Source organism: Typopeltis vanoorti, chromosome 19 (assembly GCF_054136105.1).
Source record: "Typopeltis vanoorti isolate ZY-2024b chromosome 19, IOZ_Tvanoo_1.0, whole genome shotgun sequence".
Lineage (NCBI taxonomy): Eukaryota > Metazoa > Arthropoda > Arachnida > Uropygi > Thelyphonidae > Typopeltis > Typopeltis vanoorti.
In genome coordinates, this window is record NC_143567.1 from 80,234,772 (window position 1) to 80,259,167 (window position 24,396).

Genomic DNA, 24,396 nt, shown 5'->3' on the forward strand with positions numbered 1-24,396 from the left:
CTAACCGCGTGGACTATCCGTTATTAAATACAGCACTTTCATTAAGAGGTTATGACAAATCTGCATACTCTTTTTATGAAGTATGAGTGAAAGAGATCTGGATAATTATTCTGGTGTGACTTTCATATGGATTTCAACAAAAAAACTGATAGCATCCTACATATAGAACCATTAAAATGTGTGGAAAAGATCATCTAGTGAAATGGATAGGCCGGATGAGAAGTCACAACATCAAATGTTTGGAGAATACTACAGGATTTGTAATACAAGCAGTCCCTGGGTTACGAACAAGATACGTTCCTGAGAACATCTTTAAATTGGATTTGTATGTAACTCGGATCCCTAATGAACAGAGCATGTGCGGTAGTAATAATAACAGTAACAACAATACTATAATGGCTCATATGTGGCAATGCTAATATAGTGTAATACTGTAATAATAAGTTACAGAAACTATTGCTCTTTCTTTTAATATACACAAACAGAACATAAAAAGAAACTCGTACAAAAAGTTTAGATAGGAGAAATTTCAAAAAAGAATATTAAAGGTTGCATCAATGTCTTGCTTACTGGAAAGGGCATTTCTGAGGCATGAAGGTAGGCTAACATTAATCAGAAGATGAAGATGGACCTTGTGCTAGGAGAAACAGGATTTGATACTGTTTCTTGATTCAATTATATACAGAGTATCCCAAAATTCACGCAAGAAGTAATTTTGATAGAAAACACAGGTTTTTAATTAAAAATTGTAATTTCTTATTGATTTATAAAGTATACAGTATAGGGTTATGCATGGAATAGCATATCGGGTAAATGGCTTCCACGGCTTTGCTGGCACATACGCACTCTTTTGTCGAAATTTTCCATGACCGTTTTGCATAAATGTGGCTGAATTTCGTTGATACAACGCTCAATTTCCTCCTTCAAGGCGTGGGTGGTCGTGAGCTTCTTGGCAGAAACCTTAGACTTCAAAAAACCCCAAAGAAAAAAGTCCAACGGTGTCAAGTCACATGATCTGGGTGGCCAATTCTGATCACCAAAACGGGAAATTACACGACCAGGAAGTGACTCATGCAGTAATTGAATTGTTTCTCGGGCTGTATGGCATGTGGCACCATCTTGTTGAAACCACGTCATCCACATCCATATCTTGCAATTTAGGCACAAAAAACTGGATTATCATGGCGCGATAGCGAGCACCATTAACTGTTATTGCCTTACCAGCCGCATTTTCGAAGAAGAATGGACCGATGATGCCTCCAGCCCAAAATCCGCACCAAACAGTGACACGTGGATGCATTTGTTTCTCAACAATCACTCGTGGATTTTCTGAATCCCAAATGCAACAATTTTGTCGATTAACGAAGCCATCAAGATGAAAATGAAAATTTTTTTGAACTGAAAACACGAAAAAATGCAATTTTTTCTAAAGTGCAGAAACACCTTATTTTTGTGTTTTTTACATAAATATGCTATAAATTGGAGCAGGTTGTGTGTATTTAAGTAATTTTCCTTACATATAGCATAATTTAACGTAGCGATTGATAGAGAACAGAGCGATATATAGTATACTTGAAATAAACGGTGTTACAACTTTATGTTGCTAGAAGGCAGCGAGTTCGAAGATATCTTGCAATATTTTATTCATTTGCATATCACCTGATTAACGTCTTATTTGCACAGTTTAATTGTTAGCAATGCCATATAGCAAAGATTATGAATATGACTCAGAGGAAAATTGCAATGCTGAAATGCACTTTGATATGTAAAGATCAGGATGTTATTTTTTCTCTTTATAAGACCTCACTTGGACTATTGTGTGCAGTGAAAATCACAATGAAAACCAGGTCTCCTGGTTTTCATTGTGATTCTGATATAGTAAAGAAAGAGTGATAAAAATGCTATCAGGATTGTGAAATACTGATTATGAAGATAGACTGAGAATTTGTAGACTGCAGACACTAGACTTACAAATTTCTGAAAGGATCAAAGGATTTCACTTGATGGAATTTTTCATTTTATGGAGGGTGGTGAAAGGTCAAGAGAGCATCCACGGAAGCTGCCAAGAAGGGGGAGATTGGAATGGATTGCTACTGGATGTTGTGTGTGCAAGTAGTGTAAATGAATTCAAGAACAAGTATGACAGCTAGTGCATATAGCCATCCTCAATGAATCCTTGACTCCCTGGGGTCTCTCTTAATATATTTATATGTATTAAAAATTAGTTATTAGTGCTTAATTGCGATTTTGTGTGAGCTGTCAAGTTTTGTAATATTGGTGTCGTCTCTATGTAAACAAACATTTATGAAATGTTGTCGATCATGAGGGAAGTGGAAGTCAATACTATAATTCATGCTGCACAAATAATTAAATGAACTTACTGCAGTGCAACATGGACTGAAGAACTGTTATAAATTCTGGCTGTTTCATAACGAAATTATAATTAAATAAATTTTTCTGCACTGTGGAGAAAGAATAAAAATTTCCAATCGGGAATTATTCACCCTTCCACGAATTCTACACTTTTACATAAGTTTCTCTACTCCCTTTTGCCAACAGCCTGCATCTTATCAATACCCTATCCACCATATTTTAATATTTTGTTGGAGATCAGTGAATGCAGTACACTTATATATATATATATAGGATTCATCAGGAATGAATTTTTACTCACATCTGTTCTTTCAAAATCATTCCATCTCAAATGGACCACAGAAAAACAAGTACTTTTATTGTATCACTAAATACACTGTACGACATTTAGTAACCATCCATTTCTCCTTCATCCAAGATACGTTTAATTAAATTCCTAAAGCTTCTGATTAGGGGCTTTAGGAATTCAATGTAGGGTCTTTCCTCCAATGCATCCCTCTGGGGGATAAGTATTTTATGTCAGCAAAACTACTTTATGGGGCTGGTTTGTATCTTTGAGGGACAAAAAACCCGTTTCCAGGAGGAAACTCGTTTTGTCCATATAATACCTCCATGAGACCAGTGAGTTAACCAGTCTAATATGGTGGTAGGTTCCCCCCCCCCCAACCCTCACCAGTAACAATGAGTAATTAGAGACAACTGGAATGACACTTCATAATGAAAATTACATTACCTCCTACAGACACTATGCAGCAGCATGCATGAAAGCAAAAGTTCTATTTCATTGTGGCACCAAAAATAAGTACATTTTTTCTAACACACTACATCAAATTTTCATGGTAATACTTGTTTATAAAACGCAGTCATTTGGTGCAGAAAGCAACAATTTATGTACGGTAAATAAAACCGCACAGTAATACCTCAGATAGCTTCGTTAAAAGTGCCAAACACTTGTGACACCACCCATGCTTTATTTAATCACCATAGCACTTAACAGCTTGTAGATTTTCAACTGAGCAAACAAGCAGACTAAATTTAATTTAGTCTTTGCTTGTTTACTTTATTTCCAAAGAAACAAGCAGACTTATTTCCAGATACATTTCCACATAATAAAACTTTCAAGCAGTCTTTTGAAATTTTATATCTTGACTAGATTTTCCTTTTCTGCTGAAAGTGTGTGACAGCATCTTCTTCCAAAACAATTTTGCAGCAGCATTATTATTAACGCTCAATACTTTCACCTAAAATTCGATCATGGAGTTCCACATGATTTCTAAAGTTACATAACCATAACCAGACAACTTGCTGAAAACTTCTCCCCACCATCTCCATTTTATTTTAACTTACAGAGACTTGTTGCTTCAGCTTGAATTATCATTTGACTTAGTGGAATTTCCCATTAAGTCAGATGATAATTCAATGTTTTTTTTTATTTCATCTTTCTTCTTAATTAGTGCTTGTCCTGATGACTCATTCATTCCTTACTCATGGGCTAATTTAGCATATAATGCTCCTTCAGAATGCTTTATAATTTCCAGTTTCTGTTCTAACGTTAACCATTTATATTTGCTGAAGCAATAGGATAAAAAGTTTCATAAAGAGCTAATCAAATGATATCTAGCAAGCAAGAATTTCTAGAACAATGTAGATAGATAAAACCTACCCATGAGACAATTAATAGATATTAACAATCACTGGTTAAAGAGGTTCTGTGTGTGTGTGTGTGTGCACATGGTGAGAGCAATGGATGAGAAGTGAAAGTCAAACATGTAATAACAAATTTTAAAAAAATGTTTGTTCTTTGTTGCAAACAATTTGCAAATTATCATTATTGCTCGACATCAGATTTAAATAAGCAGACTTGATACATTTTGTGACAATGTTTTTGATATTAGAATGAGCTATGACTACAGTTAATTTTCAAGTAATAAATAAAACATGTATTAGACATAAAAGCAGCCAACACTATCATAAACAGTTTGCTATAATGAAAGATCAAAATCATCATATAATTTTATTGCAGTGAGAATTTAACAAGGATATTTGATGGTTTATAAAAAGGTACAGTATTTTGTTTCTATGCTGAGAGTTGATTGAAGTATGCCAAAGAAACAGTGAGCTTGAGAAGTCATGTATATCTTACTTTGAAATAATCATCACGAGCCTTTTCCCTCCCTTTAATGGGTGGGTTACTAAAGGCTAAGGTAAGATTGATATCCATAGAGAAAATTCTCCATTTTCTGATGCTTTCTGACAAGTTAGCTTATACTGGCATGCCAAAACACTAAACGACTCGACAAGTTATCTGTGTGTGCGCAAATGATTGTAACAAGATCTTGCTATTTACTTAACACTCATAGCACACCACGAAAAACAAGTTATTCTGCAAATAAGAACAAAAAGTCATGTGAAAAACATTTGTGACTTAAAACCAAAGAACAGACAACCATTTTCAGACCCAACTGGTTATTACGAAAGAATCAATTATTATTATTATTTGACACCTCCACTTCAAACTAGCCAAACTACATGTTACTTCATTATTTCCATAACAAGGGAAGTGTTTTACTTGGTCCAATCATATAACATCAATAGAGTGTCAATCTTGAATTTTTTTTTTGACAGGATCTGTCTAAAAATGTCTTTCCTGCATTTTGCAGAAGTCATTTGCTATCATTACTCTTCTTCAAATTCAGATAACCACTATGATCTCTGATTATTAATTTCTGATCCTGATTTGCTAAAGTCCAAATAACTAAACAGCTGGATCATCTTTAGATTCTTCAATGTCCAGACAACTCTAACTAGCTTTCCTTCTGAAATCTTCAGAATTACACTGAATTCTTAATTGCATTAAGTATGCTTAATAACAACAGAAAGCATCTCATATAGAAACATGCAGCTATTATGCATTTACACTTTAGGATATAGCATAAGCTTGAAAACACAGATCTGTTAGCACAAATAAGTTGAGCCAGAAGACGTATATGTGTGTGTGTGTGTGTGTGTGGCAGAATAAATAATCCACATTTTGAAAAATAGACTAAAGGAAAAATGGATGTTTTGTATCATTCTGAAAAAGCATATGGTAATATATGTCACAAATCTGGCTAATGCTAAATCATTTAATATCTACTTATTTTAATGCTATGAGGAACTCCAAATAATTCAGAACCAAATACAGACAGTCCCCAGGTTACGAACAAGATAGGTTCCAGAGAACATATTTAAGTCGGACTTGTATGTAACTTGGATCCCTAATGAACAGCACATATGCGGTAATAATAATAATACTATAATGGCTCATGTAGCAATAATAATACAGTATAATAATAATCTTGGGGAGGGGGGGGCCCCACCCCTACCAAGCACATCCCTCGATTGGCAGATGAGGGAAGCCCGAGTGGGCAGCTCCGGATAACGAATAATGAGCTGTGGACCAAAGGTGCACTTCAGAACCATGGTCAGGAGAAGTGCTGTAGACCACTGTAAAGATGCCAGCAAGTAAAAGAAGAAAAAGGCACAAAAAGTCCGGCACAGCTCTTTGCAATCCCACCAAGGTGGTGGTGAGGTAGCCTTGCTGGCTGAGTGGATATCTGCTCTCCAGCCAAAAGGCTGCATGTTCGAATCCCGCTGCGGGTATGGATGTTTGTGTCTGTTTGTCTGAAAAACTAGCGGTGGTCAGCAGTAGATGGTGTTGGTGTAGTTCCATTCAATTGGTGGATTGAGTGTTGGAGACAGAGCTGTAGAGCAGGTGCCCTCCTTCGATGAGTCTATGGAATCCCTGGAGGTGTCTAATAGTAGTAATAATAATAAACAATTAAGGAAAGTACCTACTGAAAGGAAAACATCAAAGACCATAATTCTGCATAAAAAAGGTAATAAAGAAGACACCAGTACAGACCCATCTGTCTATTAGTGCACACATAAAATATTTGCCAGTCATCCTACACAGAATCATCAATGAAAATAGCTACAAAGAACAGGTCGGTTTCAAAAAAGGCTTTGACAACAGATCACATTCAAACTATTACTTAGCTAACAGAAAGATGCAGAGAATACCAGATTCCACTTTGTCTTCTTTTTATAGATTTTAAAAAGGCATTTGATACTATTGAACATTAAGCAGTATTCCAAACTTTAACAGAACAAGGCATAGAAAAAGCATACACCCAACTCATAAAAGATATCTACAAAGAAGGCACAACAAATATCATCCTTTTCAATCACCCAATTAAAATTAACTTAAATAGAGGAGTATGTCAGGGCGGTGTCTTATCACCTAATCTCTTCACATCCACTTTGGACAGCATCATTCGAAAAACTGACATCCTATTATTTGTCAATGATGTGATATTAATATCTCACTCACCCAAACTCTTAGAATCAACGCTGAATAACATAAGCCAAAAAATTGGATCGGAAATACATCCAGACAAAACAAGATGGTGAAAAACAAATACTGTAAAGATTATACAATCACTCTAGAATCCCACACCATTGAAAAAGTTGAAGATTACATCTACCTCAGCCAGTCCATAAAATTGAATAATGATATATCAAATGAAATAGCAAGGAGAAAAAGAGCTGCTTGGATAGTCTTCAACAAAATAAAATCAACAATTACCCAAAACATAGATATAGAAATAAGAGCCCATCTTTTCAATAGTCACATCTTACCAGCATTTAACTTATGGCAGTAAAACATGGAACAACTTTAAAAGAAGAACAAAGCTTAATAATAACTCAATGTGCAATGTAAATAAAATAGATCATGTAAGATACATAGAAATCAGGAAGAAGTCCGGACTCAAAGATGTAATAAAAGCAATCTACAACAGCAAAAGAAGATGGGCAGGACATCTCGCCAGAATGAGAGAGAACAGATGGACAGTCAGAGTAACAAACTGGTATCCGAGAGATACCAAAAGGAAACCTGGAAGATCAGCCTTAAGGTGGGAAGACCCAATGATTAAGAAAGTCAAAAGAAAATGGAGAAGAATGGCCCAAGACAGGAATAGCTGGCCTCTTTACCTGCAGTCATGGGGAAATCCTGACTGAAATCACAGGTCCATCAAGGTAATAATAATAATATCCCTGTACTGTAATAATAAGTTACAAAAACTTGCTCTTTCTTTTAATCCAAACAAACAGAACATAAAAACAAACTCATACAAAAAGTTTAGACAGGAGATAGGAGAAATTTCAAAAAAGAATATTAAAGGCTGCATCAATGTCTAGCTTATTGGAAGGGGCATTTTTGAGGCAAGAAGGTAGGCTTAACATTAATCAGAATCTGATGATGAAGATGGTGACAGAGAGGATGGACCTGGTGTTGGAGAATCAGGATATGATTCTATTTCTGAAGTAGAGGAGCTTACCACTGAAGTCGGTTTCTTGAAAAAAGGAATCTAGGATTGTTTGCATGGCCTTTTTCCTTTTTTCATCATAAATGGCCTTGTAGCAGCTGATGGCCTCACTAACCGCATGGTAATCATTTGTAAACCACTGAATGTTATAATTTTTCTCCTCAAGCTTAGCAAATCCTGCTTCAATAAGATGAAAGGCTTGAGCTAATTTTTTGTTGTAAACTTTCTTGGCTCTGATTCTTCGTGTTCTTGTGTTTCTATCAGCTGCTTCTCTATCTCCATAAGGTCTTCATTGGTTAATTCCTGTGAATGGGACTCTAGTAAGTCAACGACATCATTTTCATTGATGTCCAATTGCAATGCACTGCCACTATCCGCCACAAATTTTCTAGCTTCAGCGATGTCTTCTGTGAAGCCACGAAAATCATCACAGAAATGTGGAATAAATTGTTCCAACCCCCTGTAATTGTTGATTGCTTCACTTCTTCCCAAAAATCATCTGTAGTAACAATGTAATGTTGGGTGACAAAAATACAACCTTTACTTTAGCGTGAAGGTCATCTAAAGATGCTGGATATTCAGGAGCATCGTCCAGCACAAGCAGAATTTTAAAGGGAATTTTTTTTTATGAACAATAAGTTCCACAGCAGGAATAAAACACTGTGGAAAGCTTAAGTCAGATTGTCCGTAACCCGGGGACTGCCTGTACCACAATCTTGTGGCACAGGCTGTCCCCGGGTTACAAACCACCTGTACCACAGTATGAACAAAAATCACATACTTCAAAACCAAATAGCAGTTAAGTGTGGAGTAATCCATGATAATTTGAAAATAGTGTGGGTATAAAACTAATTTGTTTTCATCAACAATGTGATGACTTAGATTAATGTCAGTCAGTTCAGGTTTATGTAGAGAATTTCATATGCTTAATTAATTACAAAAAACTAATTCATGAACTAATTTTTCAATATCAAAATAAGCAATTGTATATTTAATTCTAAATAAGCAATTTTCCTTTAAAAGATAGTCAAATTCACAATGCAAAAATAATTAAAAAAATGTATAAAATTTATATTCCATTTACTTTATCATTAATGATAATGAAAGCAATTAAACATTAAAAGTGGTTAAAATGAAGATTATAAGTCATCAAAACACAGATGTTCTGAAAAATTTACCTTTTTACTTTCTGTGGTATAATTAAAATATTACTGTAATGAAAAGTTTAAAATGCAAGAGAAACATTGTCAGAATGAATATTTTTCACTTTTGCACCACCATAACATAACCTGTCAATGTTTTTTTTTTTTTTTTTTAACTTTCTTTCTTCACATTAGATTAAAACTATTATGAATGAATAATACTTGAAATATAATAATGTTCAATGCATGGTGAAGAATATGCATCAAGTTTTTATTGTCCTTTTAAATAAATGAAACAAAACTAAGTCTAATGAAAACCTTGTATGCAGTAGCAGTATATAATGCTTAAAAAATAAAATATAAAGGCCCAATGACGGAGACAAACCGCCTTAGTAGCCCAAAAAGCCCACCTGTGCCCAATTTTTTCCTTGTGTTTCCCCATCGCCTTTTCAGCTATTTCTTGTGATGAAAACTGCACGTAAGCCTCCCCAGTGCTCCTCCCCTGGTAGTCAGTTGGTAGGATAATCCCATTGGGAACAATCTCCAACCCTTTAATTAAAATCCAACCCAGTATATAATAAAATATGTTAATTCATCTTTTATTTAAATCAAATACATTCTATATATAAATATATACACACACACACAAATACACACAAAAAATCAGTGATAAAATATTTATCAATTACAATTCACATAAAGAAAGAAACAATATTTAAAAAAGTATATCAATGATTTTAAGAATACATGAATTTTAAAGAGAAAAATATTATGCTTAACAAGTAACAATTATACAAACTTTAAGAAATATTTCATTTTTATATATATGCAAAAAATATCAAACAAAATATTACAATTACAGGTGCAAATAGCTTTATCAGGAGTGTATTCATAATTATATTTCCACCTAAAGCTGAAAAGCCCTTGTAAATGTTTCTTGCATTTTGTACAGCATCTTCATCAAAAGGCATGCTGTATAGTTTTCAACAAAATAATGCCAATATTTTAAATGTGCATAGTTTCTAAATCGAGTTTTCTCAGATGTTTGTCCACTTAGACTGCAGAAGAATACATATTCCATGCTACTCACTATGTGTTAAGATCAACATATATATATTAGAACAAGAATACTTTAATAGCATGTATACATGTTAATATACCTATGAAAATTATATCAAGCAATTGATAGTAATGAGAATCTTTAGTGCGGGGGATACCTAACTCCAAATCAGAATGGATAGTTAACCTCTTTCACGAAAAAGGTTAACTTTCAACCTTAAATGCCTATATTTTAGAGAAGGGCATTTCTGGATCTAATAGCACTTCAAGGTGCTATTAGATTGTAAGTTGTCCATTAGGTTGCCAATTTTTCACCGCATATTTTTGAAACTTGGCCTCTCTGGCTGGATCAGTCAGATTTCTTCAGGGCTCGTCACTGAATCTCCAAGGTTTGGTTCCTGTTCCTTATCATTTCTAGATGCACTTCATTAGACATACTAATCCATTAGCAGCCATCTTAAGGCTTGAAGAACAATTCTCCATTGGCATCTGTACTGCGTGGTTCTATCGACTCAAGGAGAACAACTCTCATCTCAATAGCTCATATATGGGTGCAGCTTCAATACATGATGCAGCAGCCCAGGATTGATTAGGTTACCCTCCAGAATGTTAATCATTGAGAATGACTTGCTGGTTCTACACTTTTTTAAAGAAAAACAAGCAAATTTCTTCACAACATCCCAAGAAGTATCTACCAATGTCTAGTTAGAAGACCAAGAGATCCATGAATATCAAATTCAAATAGAATTTGATCAAAAGAAGGCATTCAAAACAGACACATGGACTGAAGAATATAAGAAATTAACAAAGAGAAGTCAAAAAGGCTAAAGGCAGGAGTAGGAAAATTATGCTAACAAACACAAAGAGATAGAATACCATCTAAGGAGGCACAATTATCTAATACAGGAATGGAAGAGTGCTAACAGAAAGAATAAGAAAAAATTGGAAGATCTTTCTCTCATGAGGAAAATTCTAACTTGGAACCTCCTCCACTTAGGCATGAGGTTGAAATAACAGTTAACAATAAGGCCCCAGGTGCAGATGGAATCAAAACAGTCCCAGGAGAAAGGCAATAGAGGATGGAGGGATAATAGTATTTTATAGACTGATTACAAATATAAGAGACAGGATCATGACCAAGAAACCAGTTTACAAACCACTGAACAAGAAAGGAGATATGATGGATTGCAAGAACCATAAGTTTCACTCACGCAAGAAAGATTTTATAAAAGATCATTCTAAATAGGATTGTGGCTAACGGTAAGGCAAATATGCATGAGGAACAAACACGGTTCAGGAAAAGCAAGAGTACCAGACATTAGATATTTTGCCTCAGATAGATCACTGAGAAGCATAGAATTAGACTCCCTTTAGTACTGTGTTTCATACAAAGGTTTTAATTGCGAGTGGTAATGGAAATAATGGATTTCCCTTAACACATTATTAGGCTGACAGCTAATTTGTACAGTGAACAAGAAGTTGCAGTAAGAACAGTTGTTAGATTAACTGAAAGGTAGGCAGGCAAGAATGTCCTCAGAACATAGGAATTAGGATAGGTGGCAGATGGATCAGTAATCTGTGGTACGATGATACAGTATGCCTTTGTAATGACAAGGAAGATCTAAGACATATCCTTAACAGAATTAGAGATAAAAAAATAACAGAGAACTCAAGCCTAGTCAGATTAAGATTACAGTTCTCAAAGGAAATATAAACAGGGAAGCTTCTGAGAAACAAAGTGTACCTCAATGGAGAAATAATTGAGGAAATCTGGAACAAAACTGAGAATTCTCAACACATGTTTTTTCCAATAGCAACTCATGGATGTGAAACTTAGGAAAAGGATAGCTGCTTTTTTGAGATGTAGTGTTACAGGACTGTTGATAATTCATATACTGAAAGGCAGACAAATGGATGGGTTAGAAAGGATTGGCAGAAACCTCCTTAAAAGGTACTGATAGAAGAACAGGACGACATGGCAGGGACTGGTATGGCACATGACCAAGGAACAGAGTGATCACATGCCATCAGACGATGTCCAATAAACTTATATGGCATGGCATAGACAGTACTGAATTGTGACACCCCTGGCTCAGTACATGCACTATGAGATATATGTTTGACTGCAAGCACATTAAAATAAGAGCGTGTGTAGTTTTGCCATTACATTTAGCTGTTACGATGGCGTTAGCATTTGAAAAAAAGACGTTTATTGTTGAACATTATTTTCATTACATGTTTGTGAGCAGTTTGTACATTGTTTCCATAAGTATGCCCCAAGGAATAGTGTCATAGTTGCCTTAATCAAGAGGTTCTGACGTACCATGAGCATTCTGCCACAATGCAAAGGGCACTGGGGGAGAGACCACAAACTGTTAACACAAATAAGAATCACAGGCATGTGCTGGAGCAAGTGTTGCAATCTCTGAAATGCAGTGAACGTTGAATAACAGTTAAACTTGGGATACCGAGGCAGTCACTACAGAGAATCCTTAATATAAAGAATTGATATTCAGAAGATATCAGAAGATTGAAAATGGCTAAAATAACAGTTAAAGATAAAAAAAACTAACAGCTGGACTTTGAATCTCACTCAGGTGGGTCAGTGGTTAACAGTATTCCTGCCATGCAACGAATTATACTGCATGACGGGAATACTGTGTACGCATGCTGGCCAATGTGTATGAAGATTCATCCCACCTCCATAATGTCTGGTTCTCGGACAAAACACATTCCCATCTAATGTAAACCTTAATAAAAAGTAATGACGACCTTACAGGTTTCTTGGTTTCTCTAGACCTGAATTTGTCCAAGAGAAACCTCTTCACAGTGACAAGATCACATGGTGTACGTTTCAGGCCATGGCATAATTAGGCCCTACTTCATTGAAGATGGTGGCGTAACTGTGACCTTGAATAGTGAATACACCTACATGTTGAATTCATGAGACAATATATCTAAATGTGATTTTCATGCTGAAAAACGTGTTGCTTCCATTCATCCAGGATTGGCATAGGATATGGCATGCAAAAAACATTCGATTTCGTGCAGAGGTATTCCAACAGGACAGAGTAACCTGTCACACATCACTTGATGCCTTCATTTGGGGTATGCTGAAGGAATGGGTATTCCATCATGACCTGCCTTCAAACCTTGAACTAAGGGATAAAATTACACGATATGTCCAGCAGATGTGCCAACACTTGTCCTCCAAGATGACAGAGAACTTTTGCATGCCTTATGAAATTGTCTGGAAAGACAAGGTGCCCATTTCAAGCATGTAATACAGGAACACCTTGAAATGGGCACATTATACAGCACAGTCTACAAACTGTAATAACCTTTTATCTTTTCATATATTTTTCACCATGCAACTTAAAAATCAAAATTTATCTTCGTTAAATGTGTGTCTGCCCATATCACGCATGTAGTTATAAGCAACGAATTAATATTATGGGAAATACCTTCATCACATATGTATGTCAATTGTTTACCGTATAAAGTGTTTATTGTCGAAAATTGTCTTCGTTTTCTGCCAGGAAAACATTATCATAAGTGTGTGTGTGTGTTAATCTCAAGCTGAGCACTTTATTTTCTGGTGAGTTACATGCATAATTAATATGTAATGCTTTTTCTTTTTATGTAAAAAATTTATTTTTATAGTAATGGCCACCAAAACTGCGACAAAAGGAAAAAAACCAACATTGAAAAGAAAATTCATTTCTTTTGAAGAAAAAAATTAAAATCTTGGATCAGTTGAAAATTGGAGAAAAACCAGGAGTTGTTGTAAGGACTTTGAATTTAAATGAATCAACAATTCGAACAATCAAACAAAATGAACATAAAATCCAAGAGTGTTATTGCTGGGTCAACAGTAAGTGCAAAGCGTATTGCTCTAATGGAAAAAATTGAGAAATCGCTAATGATTTGGATAGAAGATTGCGCTAAAATTAAAATTCCTTTGGATGGAAATCTTATTAAACAAAAAACTCTCAAAGTTTATAGACATTTAAAAGAACCTGATCAAGGTTCTTCAGAAGAAAGCTCTCAGCACGGATTTTGTGCTCAGTAAGGGTTGGTTTGAAAACTTTAAAAAGCGGTTTTCTTTGCATAATCTTAAAATCCAGGGAGAATCAGCAGATGTAGATGCTGCCTGGAAATACCCAGGAGAACAATTAAAAATAATTGAATAATTGGTTATAGTGCAGACCAGGTGTTCAATGCAGACAAATCCGGTTATATTGGGGAAAAAATGCCAAAACACACTCATTTCGAAAAACGAAAGCTCAGCTGCTCAATTCAAAGTTTCCAAAGATAGAATTACTCTACTGTTTTGTAATAATGCACCAGGTGATTACATGACAAAACCAACGTTTATTAACCGATCCTCAAATCCTCGTGCTATGAAAGGGCTCAACAAGTCCACCCTACCTGTTTATTTTGTTGTCTTGTTTATGCAAGACAAAAAGGCATGAGTTACAGCTAGCATGTCTAAAAATTGTTTTTTTAAGTGTTTTGTACCTGACGTAGAAAGTTACACAAAGAAAAAGAATATAGACTTCAAAATTCTACTAATTTTAGTTAATGCACCAGGCCACCCGACAAATTTAAGCAGTCTGAATATTAAAATAACTTGTTTGCCACCTAATACTACTTCACTTATTCAACCACTCAACCAAGGAATAATACCAACATTTAAGTCATATTATATTCGTCGAACATTCCAATTAATTCTGGAAAAAATAGAATCTAATCCAAACATTACACTGCCTCAAGCATGGAAAGAGTTTTCTATAGTGAATTGTGTCAAAATTATTTCTCTGACCATTAAGGAATTACAATCTTCAACACTGAATGCTTGCTGGATAAAAATATGGCCTGAAGCCCTTCTGGAACAACATTTTGTACCACCAGTGGATGCAGAGCAAAGTTGTATAATAAACGTCACACACATTTTTGGTGGTGACGGCTTTCGCGATATGGTTGAAAACAAAATTATTGAATTAATTGATGGGGAAACAGATTTAAATGAAGAAAAACTGGTACATTTAATAGATGATTGAACCAAATGGCAGGGATAGTTCTGCAGAAGATTCTGATTGTGATGAATCCGTTAAAGAATTCAGTTTAAAGAAATTAGCAGAAGGATTGGACTGGGCAAGAAAGGAAGTTATTTTACGGATAATGATCCCTCAATGGAGCGCTCCAGAAAATTCACGAGACAATTGGATCTGTTTAGCTTCATATTATGAAATTCAATAAAAAATTGCAGCCTAGATTTATAACTGACTTCTTGATAACTAAACCAGCCGAAGTATGCAATGAGAATTATACAAATGATGTTCAAGAGATTTCAAGTGATGACGACGTCTGGACACTCATAAATAAAGAAAATCTACGAAATCTATGTTATTTTTGAAGACAGTGATGAGATTAAAATATGCATTTATTTTATTTTGCTTAAATCATTTATCCATTATGTGCAATGAAGTTTACGTAGAATTTGTAATTATAATTTTATGGTATGCATTAGTTTAATAGTTTATGTTTTCTTAACTTACATGAATTACCTGAATTAAATAAAAATATATTTTTGTTGGATATGCATTGTTGTTTATATAATTAAAAAAAAAAAAAGATTTCAAAACACAACCCTACTTGTGAGTCCCACACAGAGTGGCCAGACGTACCCCATTTACCGAATTAAATTTATAAAATACCCTTTTGTAAAACTATGGGGTACAAAAATACCCCTTTTCGGTGTTTCTGACATAATATTCATTTTTCAATTTCTGTACTAAATAAATAAATATTGACTATTGCCTTTACTGTGATTGCCACCAAGTAAGCAAAATGTAAATGATACAAATCATATAATACCAAGTTTAGGTGATTATATAAGAAGAAAATTGGCCACAGGTAAATATTTTGTTGAAATGCATTCTCAAAGACTCGAAAAACATCTTTGTATCCTACTTATATAGACCGTTATAGGATATTTATATTATGCTTACTTTGTAATGCTCGGCACCTGTCACAGGCCCGACACGAGGGAGAGTACAGGCTCCGCGGTCACTACTTGAGATCTTTTTTTATTTCATTGTATTAACGTAAGGCAATAAATTCTATAAATCCCACGTTAACCCTTTTCACAGAATGTCCTTTTCATCGTCATCAAATACAGAAGAAGAAAAAATACAGAGGTTAAATCAAGAAGTAAAAGAAGATAAAACATCAGAATTATTTCAACGAGGAGTGGCAGAAAACTTACGCATGGGTGATTAAAGGAAGAACTGTTGGTAAAGCGAAATGTTTATGGTACAACTGTGAATTTTCCATAATAAATGGAGGTATTTATGACCTTAAAAAGCATATGCTAAGTAATAATCATAAAAAAGAGAAAGTATTAGCTAGTAATCCAACTTTAAATTCATTTTTATTTCCTCGACATCATCATTAGTTTCGACTGAAGAATAAAAGACTGTTGCCTCCGAAGCTACGTTTGCCTATTACACAGTGAAACATGCGCATAGCTATCCATCATCGGATTGCATGAGTTCATTATTTACTGATTCAAAAATCACTTCTCAATCAAATAGCAGTAGATAGGCTAAACAAAAATTTTGAGATAGGGAAAAACTATTTTCTATCTTTGGAAAGATGTCCTGTCCACCTATTTTACAAGTTTTTTTTCGAACGATTAGCTGAAGCCTACCTTTCTTTCTTTTCAAATGCAGCAACCTGTGTCCAAAACGTAATTTGTAATCTGGAGGCAGGATGCTTCAATTATAATAGAACTATTTAACCTAATGGCCAATCTAAGAAACCCTCTACTTTCTAAATTAGATGATCATTTTTATGGATTTGTTGCTATACAAAAATTGAAATCTTGTCGCAAACCAGTAGAGATAAATTTGTTTAAGAAAAGGGCAGACAATTTTCTGAAAACTTTAATTCAGTATATTGAAAACAGATTTAGTTTTGAAAATAGTAGGTATGAGTATCTCAATATATTCAAATTACATGAAGTGGCACACTTTGATCTTTTCTTAAAAGTTATAGATTTATTTAAAATTTCCAATATTAATATCGATGCTATATGAAGAGTACATCCTGTTAAAATCGTTACATAAAAATATCGACACAAAAGAACTCAAAAATATCACAGATATTTGGATAAAATTTTTAAATGCATATGATGTACCTAATATTGAAAAAATTATTAATTTTGTTTTTGCTTTGCCTCACTAAAATACAATGAGTAACCGAGTATTTAGCTTAATGTTCAACTCTTGGAAAAAGGATAGGAACAGATTAGACCTAAAAACTGTTGAGGGAGAATTATTGGTGAAAACACAAATTACAATGTCATGCAAAGAATTTTATGTAGTTGTATTAAAAAATGAAAAATTGCTTAAAGAAATTTGCTCGAATAAAAAATATTGTTAGGTAAATACTTCTCTTTAGATAAAATAAATCAGGTTTACTGAATTTATATTGTAAATGATATGCATAGCATATCATGAGAATATTTCTAAAAGTTAATATTAGTGTTCATAACTGCCAAAATAAAATATTTAAATTTTGTTTAGGCTTGCTATGAATTTGACTAATTGTACCAACTCTGTATTTCATGCATTTGTATATTGTGAAAATCTACAAATATAGAAACAAAACAATCTTATTATAACTGTTCGTTCTTTATGTTTGATAGTGCGATTATCCCCAAGGCCAATAATGAATACCCCAAAACCAAATTTTTAATCTGGTCACCATAGTCCCACATAATGCAATTTATATAATGCAGCATTCTCATGGAACCTAACATCAGCGTTATACGAGGGTTACCTGTACCGTCGTTAATACTTTATTCGACCAAGGTTCCATCGATAGTTGTGGCTGTACATATATATATATAAAAAAATTTTTTTTTATTAATAAACCCATTTACTCTATAACATATATCGTTGTTATTCAGTAGTTTCTCTGAGCCACACTGTAGATCAGAGGTGGGGAACCTTTTCAACGGCAAAAATTGCTAATTTAAAAACTTCTGCGGGTGAGTGGCAAATTTTAACTCATATATAGTGTATACTGATGTACATACGCGTACATCAGTAAAGGGGCGAATTGAAATAGACTGGCGGGCGAGGGGTTACCCACCCCTGCCGTAGATGGACTTCTAAACATTCTAGTTTTTCTTTTTGCTGATGCAGATCACAGTTGCTTCAGTGTCCAAATTTGAAATGAGTATGAAAAATAAGCCCCCCCCCCCATTTTCAGACTATTTAAATATTTGAGCATACAAACAAATTACTACTTTTGATTACAATAACAAGCTCATTTGGCATTCAAACAAATATAATTATGTTAAAAATGAAACACTGCAGAGACATGCTGAAAAATTCTAAGACTAACAAGAATGTGCAAACTATGTAAATGGAGTCTTGGAATAGAAATCACCTCAGTGTATATTATAGTAAACGTATTACAGATGAAAGAATGCAAGTGTTATGGTGAGTGACTGTGGTAGCAGTCTGTTATAGGTGATATAAAATCAGCAGAAAAAGAAGATGGAGTGTAGTACGAGGAAAAAAATATCAAGGAGGCTTTGGTGGTCGGCTCACAATAATCCTTTATCATTCGAGTTGTATTCACAATCTTTGCTATACCAAACTTCAACTTTATCTACAAAAACTCCAAGATCCCTACCCTGGTCAGGTTCTTCTAACATAATAACCACACCAATATAATAATTCATTGGATATCTGTTACACTAAAGTTGATAACTTGACATTTAGTGATGGCCCTTTTCATGTGCCCACAATTCAAATGAATCAAATCACATTCTGCAAGTACAGAATGTTAGTTGGATTCCTAATTAACTTACCTATCTTTGCAACCTCAGCAAAGAACAGTATGTCATGTCAAATCCTTCCTAATGATATTAATGTAAAAGCTGAATAACAATGGACAAAGGATTGATTCCTGAAGTACACCACATGTCACCTGAGACTCACACCTGCCATACACTACTTTGATATGCCCATTCGTCTAAACTAATAGTAATAATCCAATCCCATATCCTCCAACTTATATAACAGGCTCTTATGCTATATCCATTCAAACTGTCTAATGCAACCATAACATGATAAAATCTGGGCAAGTTATTCATGATCTCCCCTTCTTTGTCAACCTATTCGTGTATTCTAGGAAACAAATTACTATGCAAGTTGATCTGTAGTGTTTTTCAGATAAGTGTATGTTTTAAAGTTAAGTATCAAACCACCTGAAATTACAAGTGATTTACAAATAGTGCAGTGGGCTGGACTACATCAATCAATGACCTTTAACAATTGACCAATTTGAATCTCTGGAGTGGTCTCTTTAGAATAATGAAGAGGTTGATCAGAAACCACATCCATTGGTAGGCAGATAGTGCTTTGATGTTTTATCAAGTAATATAGCATGGCTCTGATCAAGGTAGATTTTACATTAGGATTTCACCCATTTTACAGAAAAGTTGGATAAGGGGAATGAATATACAATGATACTTCTCAATGCTAGCATAGTATTTGTGATGTGCCAAAATCGAAAAATATGTGAATGTTTGCAATCCTCTCTATTTGAGAGGATTGCAAATACAATTTGTATAATAACCTACTCTCAAAAAAATTGAGATCATTAGACAAATCAAAGGGGATAGAAAACAAGGTTGTGAGATGGTTAGGAGAATGGCTGACTGACGGGTATCAAGTAAAATGGAGGAGCTAAATCTAAGAGAGGGAAAAAAAAAGGAGTAACCTGTGGGGGTACCAGAAGCTTTTGTGTTGGACCAATACTACTGAATACTAATGACATTTGGGATGGTCTGGAGGGGAACTCAGTTATATGCTGCCAATGAGTGAAAGCTGAGTCAAGTGATATATGAAGTCAAATCTTAAGTTCAGTATCAGATGAATGTTAAGTTCAAAGTTATGTAATTTGGACTCAGTATTATATTATTGAGAATCTGTTATAACTAGATGAAACTAGAGCCTTACAAATGATGGACAGCGAGTTCACAGAATATATATTATTAAACATTTGCAAGATAGCCAGCATTTCAGATCTCTAATATGTAGATGATGTGTGTTGAATCCCATTACATCAAGTATCTTTGTGAATGTCTTTAAAAAGGAGATAGTTTTAGCATCCAGCGGGAAAACCACTACCATCTAGCTTATCGAAGGCTTCAAGGAATGAAGTATACTAAGTTCAGTCACAAGAGCAGGATCATCTAACTTCCAGATTAACCTGAGTAGATACAACTGTGCTAAAATGTTTGTGCTTTTATGGCTAGCTCCACATTGAACAAAACCTTAATTTCCTTGATTAGACATACTTCGCTACTCTTCTGTTCAATGATGTATGACAAATAGCAATCGCTCAATAATCAAGGACTTTGAAATTCATCAGAATTTTGTTCAATAAAATCATCCATGGTCTGCCTATGCCTATTCCACCATATCAGTAGTCTCCATAGTTCATTCACCATGATGATTGCTGTTCACACTGTAAAGCAGTGTGAGGGATAAGATGATAATTGATGTAATTGGTAATTCCTGGATAGAGATCAAGTGTTTTCTGTAGACTGGAAGTTGACCTGATTCAAGGTCATCAATGACTAGGGGAGTCACTTATCTAGATTTGATAATTGGAACTAATGCCATTGTCAATTTTAGGCAGTTTTGAGGTTCAGCTGTTCTAAAATTGACAATGGCATTAGTTCCAGTTATCAAATCTAGATAAGTGACTCCCCTAGTCATTGATGACCTTGGATCAGGTCAACTTCCAGTCTACAAAAAACACTTGATCTCTATCCAGGAATTACCAATTACATCAATTATCATCTTATCGCTCACACTGCTTTACAGTGTGAACAGCAATCATCATGGTGAATGAACTATGGAGACTACTGATATGGTGGAATAATAATTAATAGTAACTGCTTGATATTTAGATCTTCAGCTACATTATACTTGACAAGAAATAATTTTTTTTATTGTTTTAATCCTTTACCCAACATAAGCAAATGAAGTTTACACATTCAGTATCTTCTCAAGTAATCTACTTGTATACAGACTTTTGATTTCATCAGTTGCCTCAATATTATAATCCAAAAATATTATGGGAAGAGTCACTACCCAAACAAGTTTCAACTTTCAGAGGTCTCATCAGCAGGAACTACACCCAGAAACTTAAAGTTCCTGGGTATAGTAACTCGATGCAGAAACCATATATTTTCTGAGTACAAGTAGTAGAATTGGTATATCACCATATTATTAAATACTCTGAATCAGAGAGCACTATAAAATAATTAAACAAAAACAATATTTTTATTTTAATCGTTTACTCAAGCAAAAGCTCAAGTATGTACATGATGCACCTTCATGACTAATCTACTTGTATATTAGTCATGAAGGTGCTGTTCACCTTACACCAAATGCCTCATTATGCCATAGATATTCTAAAATAGCTTACAAATCTTTACACATTTAAGTTAATCCGAATTTAACTTCGAGAAGTTTAATTTTGTATTTTTTTTTTTTTTTTTTTTTTTTTTTTTTAACTTCCTCTCCTTAAAATAAAAGGAAATGAACAGCTGGGTTCTTCATTCATGAAAAGCAGTAAAATACTGGAATTCCAATGGTCCACATTATTCAGTTCACTGGACGAGAAAGTGTTTAATAAAAAAATGCCTGAATTTCTTGGTCTGCTATACATTTTCTCAGTATTACTCCATCTTCCTATGAAAGTGACATAAAAATTATTTGAGACTACAGGATGATACCAAATCTACTGCACCTTTGTTCTTCACTAAAACAAGGAATTGACCATTATCCTAAACATATTGGACATATGAATTCTACTGTAACAAAAGCAGCAGGTATTTAAACAAGGAAAGTAGAATTCCACCAGAATTTGTTTTAGTTTGCAAGAATTTTTATGACACTTTTATAAACTTAAAGTATAAATAAATGTTCTCACACACACACACACACACACAGAGAGAGAGAGAGAGATGAAATAAATCTTAAATGAATGCAATCAATTAAGGGTTGTTTGCAATTTAAAAAAATCAAAAATTTCCTCGTCCCCTTACAAAGTTTATTACTGCATTTTTAAATACATCTGTATATTGTCAACATTCATGAATGTGTCAAAAGCACAAGAAATAGATCTGTTTTCAAACATCCATGGATGTTCCATATAAATCTGAAGTTTTCTAAGACCTCAAACTGGATACTAAATGACAAATGCAGTTTATAAATTAAAGATGCCAAGAATTCTTGGTTTAATCCTTTATCCAAGTGTAAACAAAGTTTGTGCCTGAAGTATTTTCAGGATAGAGCAACTCAGAGACTAATGACTTCATATCACTTGCCTTATCCCATAATGCAAAGCACATATCCTTACAGACATGTATAGTGTTATGCATTATGGGAAGGGCCACTACCCAGGCTGGTTGATCTTTACCGAGGGGTCTCATCAGTGGGAGCCAGACCTTGCGTTATTTCGACCTTGGTGATACCAAGGTTGAAGTAACGCAGAAGTCATGTTTCCATATATGAGTAGCCACAAGGTGTCGCACCTTATTAAATTACTCTGAATTAGAGATAGTTGTTGGAGTTTTTTCACTTGGTTGTACTATAAATTAAAGATAAGCCAAGTGATGTGAAGTCATTAGCCTCTATATATGAGTTGTCCTGTCCTGAAAATACTTCAGGCACAAACTTTGTTTCGCTTACTTAGATAAAAGATTAAACCAAGAATATAATTTCTTGGCATCTTTAATTTATGGTACAACCAAGTGAAAAAACAACAAATACAATTTATGTTTTTATTCTGAACGAGTATTTTGTATTTGACCACCAATCATCAAATATGGAGGTATGAAACTTTTACAGTAGCATTCTGAAGCTCTCATCAGAGTTGAATTCCAGAAGAGTGGGGTACCAATCTATAAAGAGAAGTAAAACAATGACAACTACAGCTGAATTTTTCTATTTGAGTGTGCCTGGTTAATTTGCAAAATACTTCCTGAAAAATACTAGATTATGGACTTGCAAATAATCAACAGTAATCATCATCACGAAAAATGGGCTCACTGCCTGTTGGTGTCATATGCCTCTTCACTATCCTCTTCCACCTTTTTTTGTTCAGTGCAGTGTTGCAGTTTCTGTAAACCCATTCCACAAGTGTTACACCTGATATCTTGAGAATATAGTATTCTCAGTTATGGTGTAACATGAAAAATAAATAACATAAATAAAAAACCCTGCATAAAAAGGATAATTTAATTAATGTAATATTCTTGCATCCAGTATAAATTGAGTAAAATGTAAAGGTCTATTGTTTAGTTAAGATAACAAAAGAAAAGAATGTATTAAGATGTATTATGACTAAACAAGGAATTAGTATTAAATAAGTAGCTAACTAAGAATTAATATAGTAATGCGATTAAGAATGAAAGAGTTAAGTGCATAAGTATAAAAGAATGAGTCATGAAATACGCTATGTAAGAGGCTACAGATTAAGCATTAAGTAGAATTCTGAGAAAAGGTTTGAAAGGGGGTTAAGATAGAGGCCAACAAGAGAAATGACGGAATATCACTTAGGGCCTATACCCGGATAGAAACTTCGTTATGAGTTGCCGATCAAAATGACATATGGCGGCCAAATGCTACCCAATTGGTAGACAGACGGAAAACAAGTAGGAGGTGGGAAAAAGTAAGAAAGGGCACCGTTAGGGGAGCAGCTATAAAAGGGTTGATAACCCCCCCCCTCCTCGAGGCTTTTCGAGGAGTAGGCTCTTTTGGATTTTGGGGAAGACATTTAGATAGCCAAGGAGGCTTGAGGCCTTTTTGCCAGAAGAGGAGAAACGTTTGGATAGTCGCGGTGGTTTTAGTTTGGTTTTCTAGTGGATTTCACGGTGTTCCTGAGTGGAGAGATATGGCTTATATCCTCATGCCACAACAAGGAATCGAAGGTGAGCGGGAAAGCTATTCCCATATTCCTATGTAGAAAGCGAAATACACCATAGAGTCATAGGAAGCTGTGAAAATGTCGATGTCCTCGTTTCGGATAGTACAGCCGACCGCGCAGATGTATTAAGTAACTACTTGTATTAAGCTCATTTTAGTGTGTAAGTAATTTAGTTGAGTATTTTGATATGTACCATGTTTAGAGAAATAATAAACTTTTTGTTTAATGATAAAAAGAGTTGTCTGATATTGCTAATCCAATGCACCGCTTAGAAACATTCGAGCCTAACCACGCGGGGAATTAATGTTAAGAAACAAGAAATAGTGTCACGACTGCAATAGTTACACTGTCAGATATTTGAGTTCCTTTCTCTGTTTATGTATAAAATATCTTAAACTAAATATCCCAAAGGGCGCAGTTAAAAT

At 34.5% G+C, this 24,396-nt stretch overlaps 1 protein-coding gene across 1 annotated transcript in view; it reads right to left on the minus strand.

Moving 5' to 3' along the window:
* LOC150096284 (heterogeneous nuclear ribonucleoprotein F-like) overlaps positions 1–24,396 on the minus strand; it is a 127,279-nt gene that overhangs the window by 54,714 nt on the left and 48,169 nt on the right. The window contains exon 5 of the mRNA XM_090408939.1: positions 9,295–9,433. Coding sequence (XP_090265065.1) covers positions 9,295–9,433 — 139 coding nt within the window. The remainder of the gene's footprint in view (positions 1–9,294; positions 9,434–24,396) is intronic.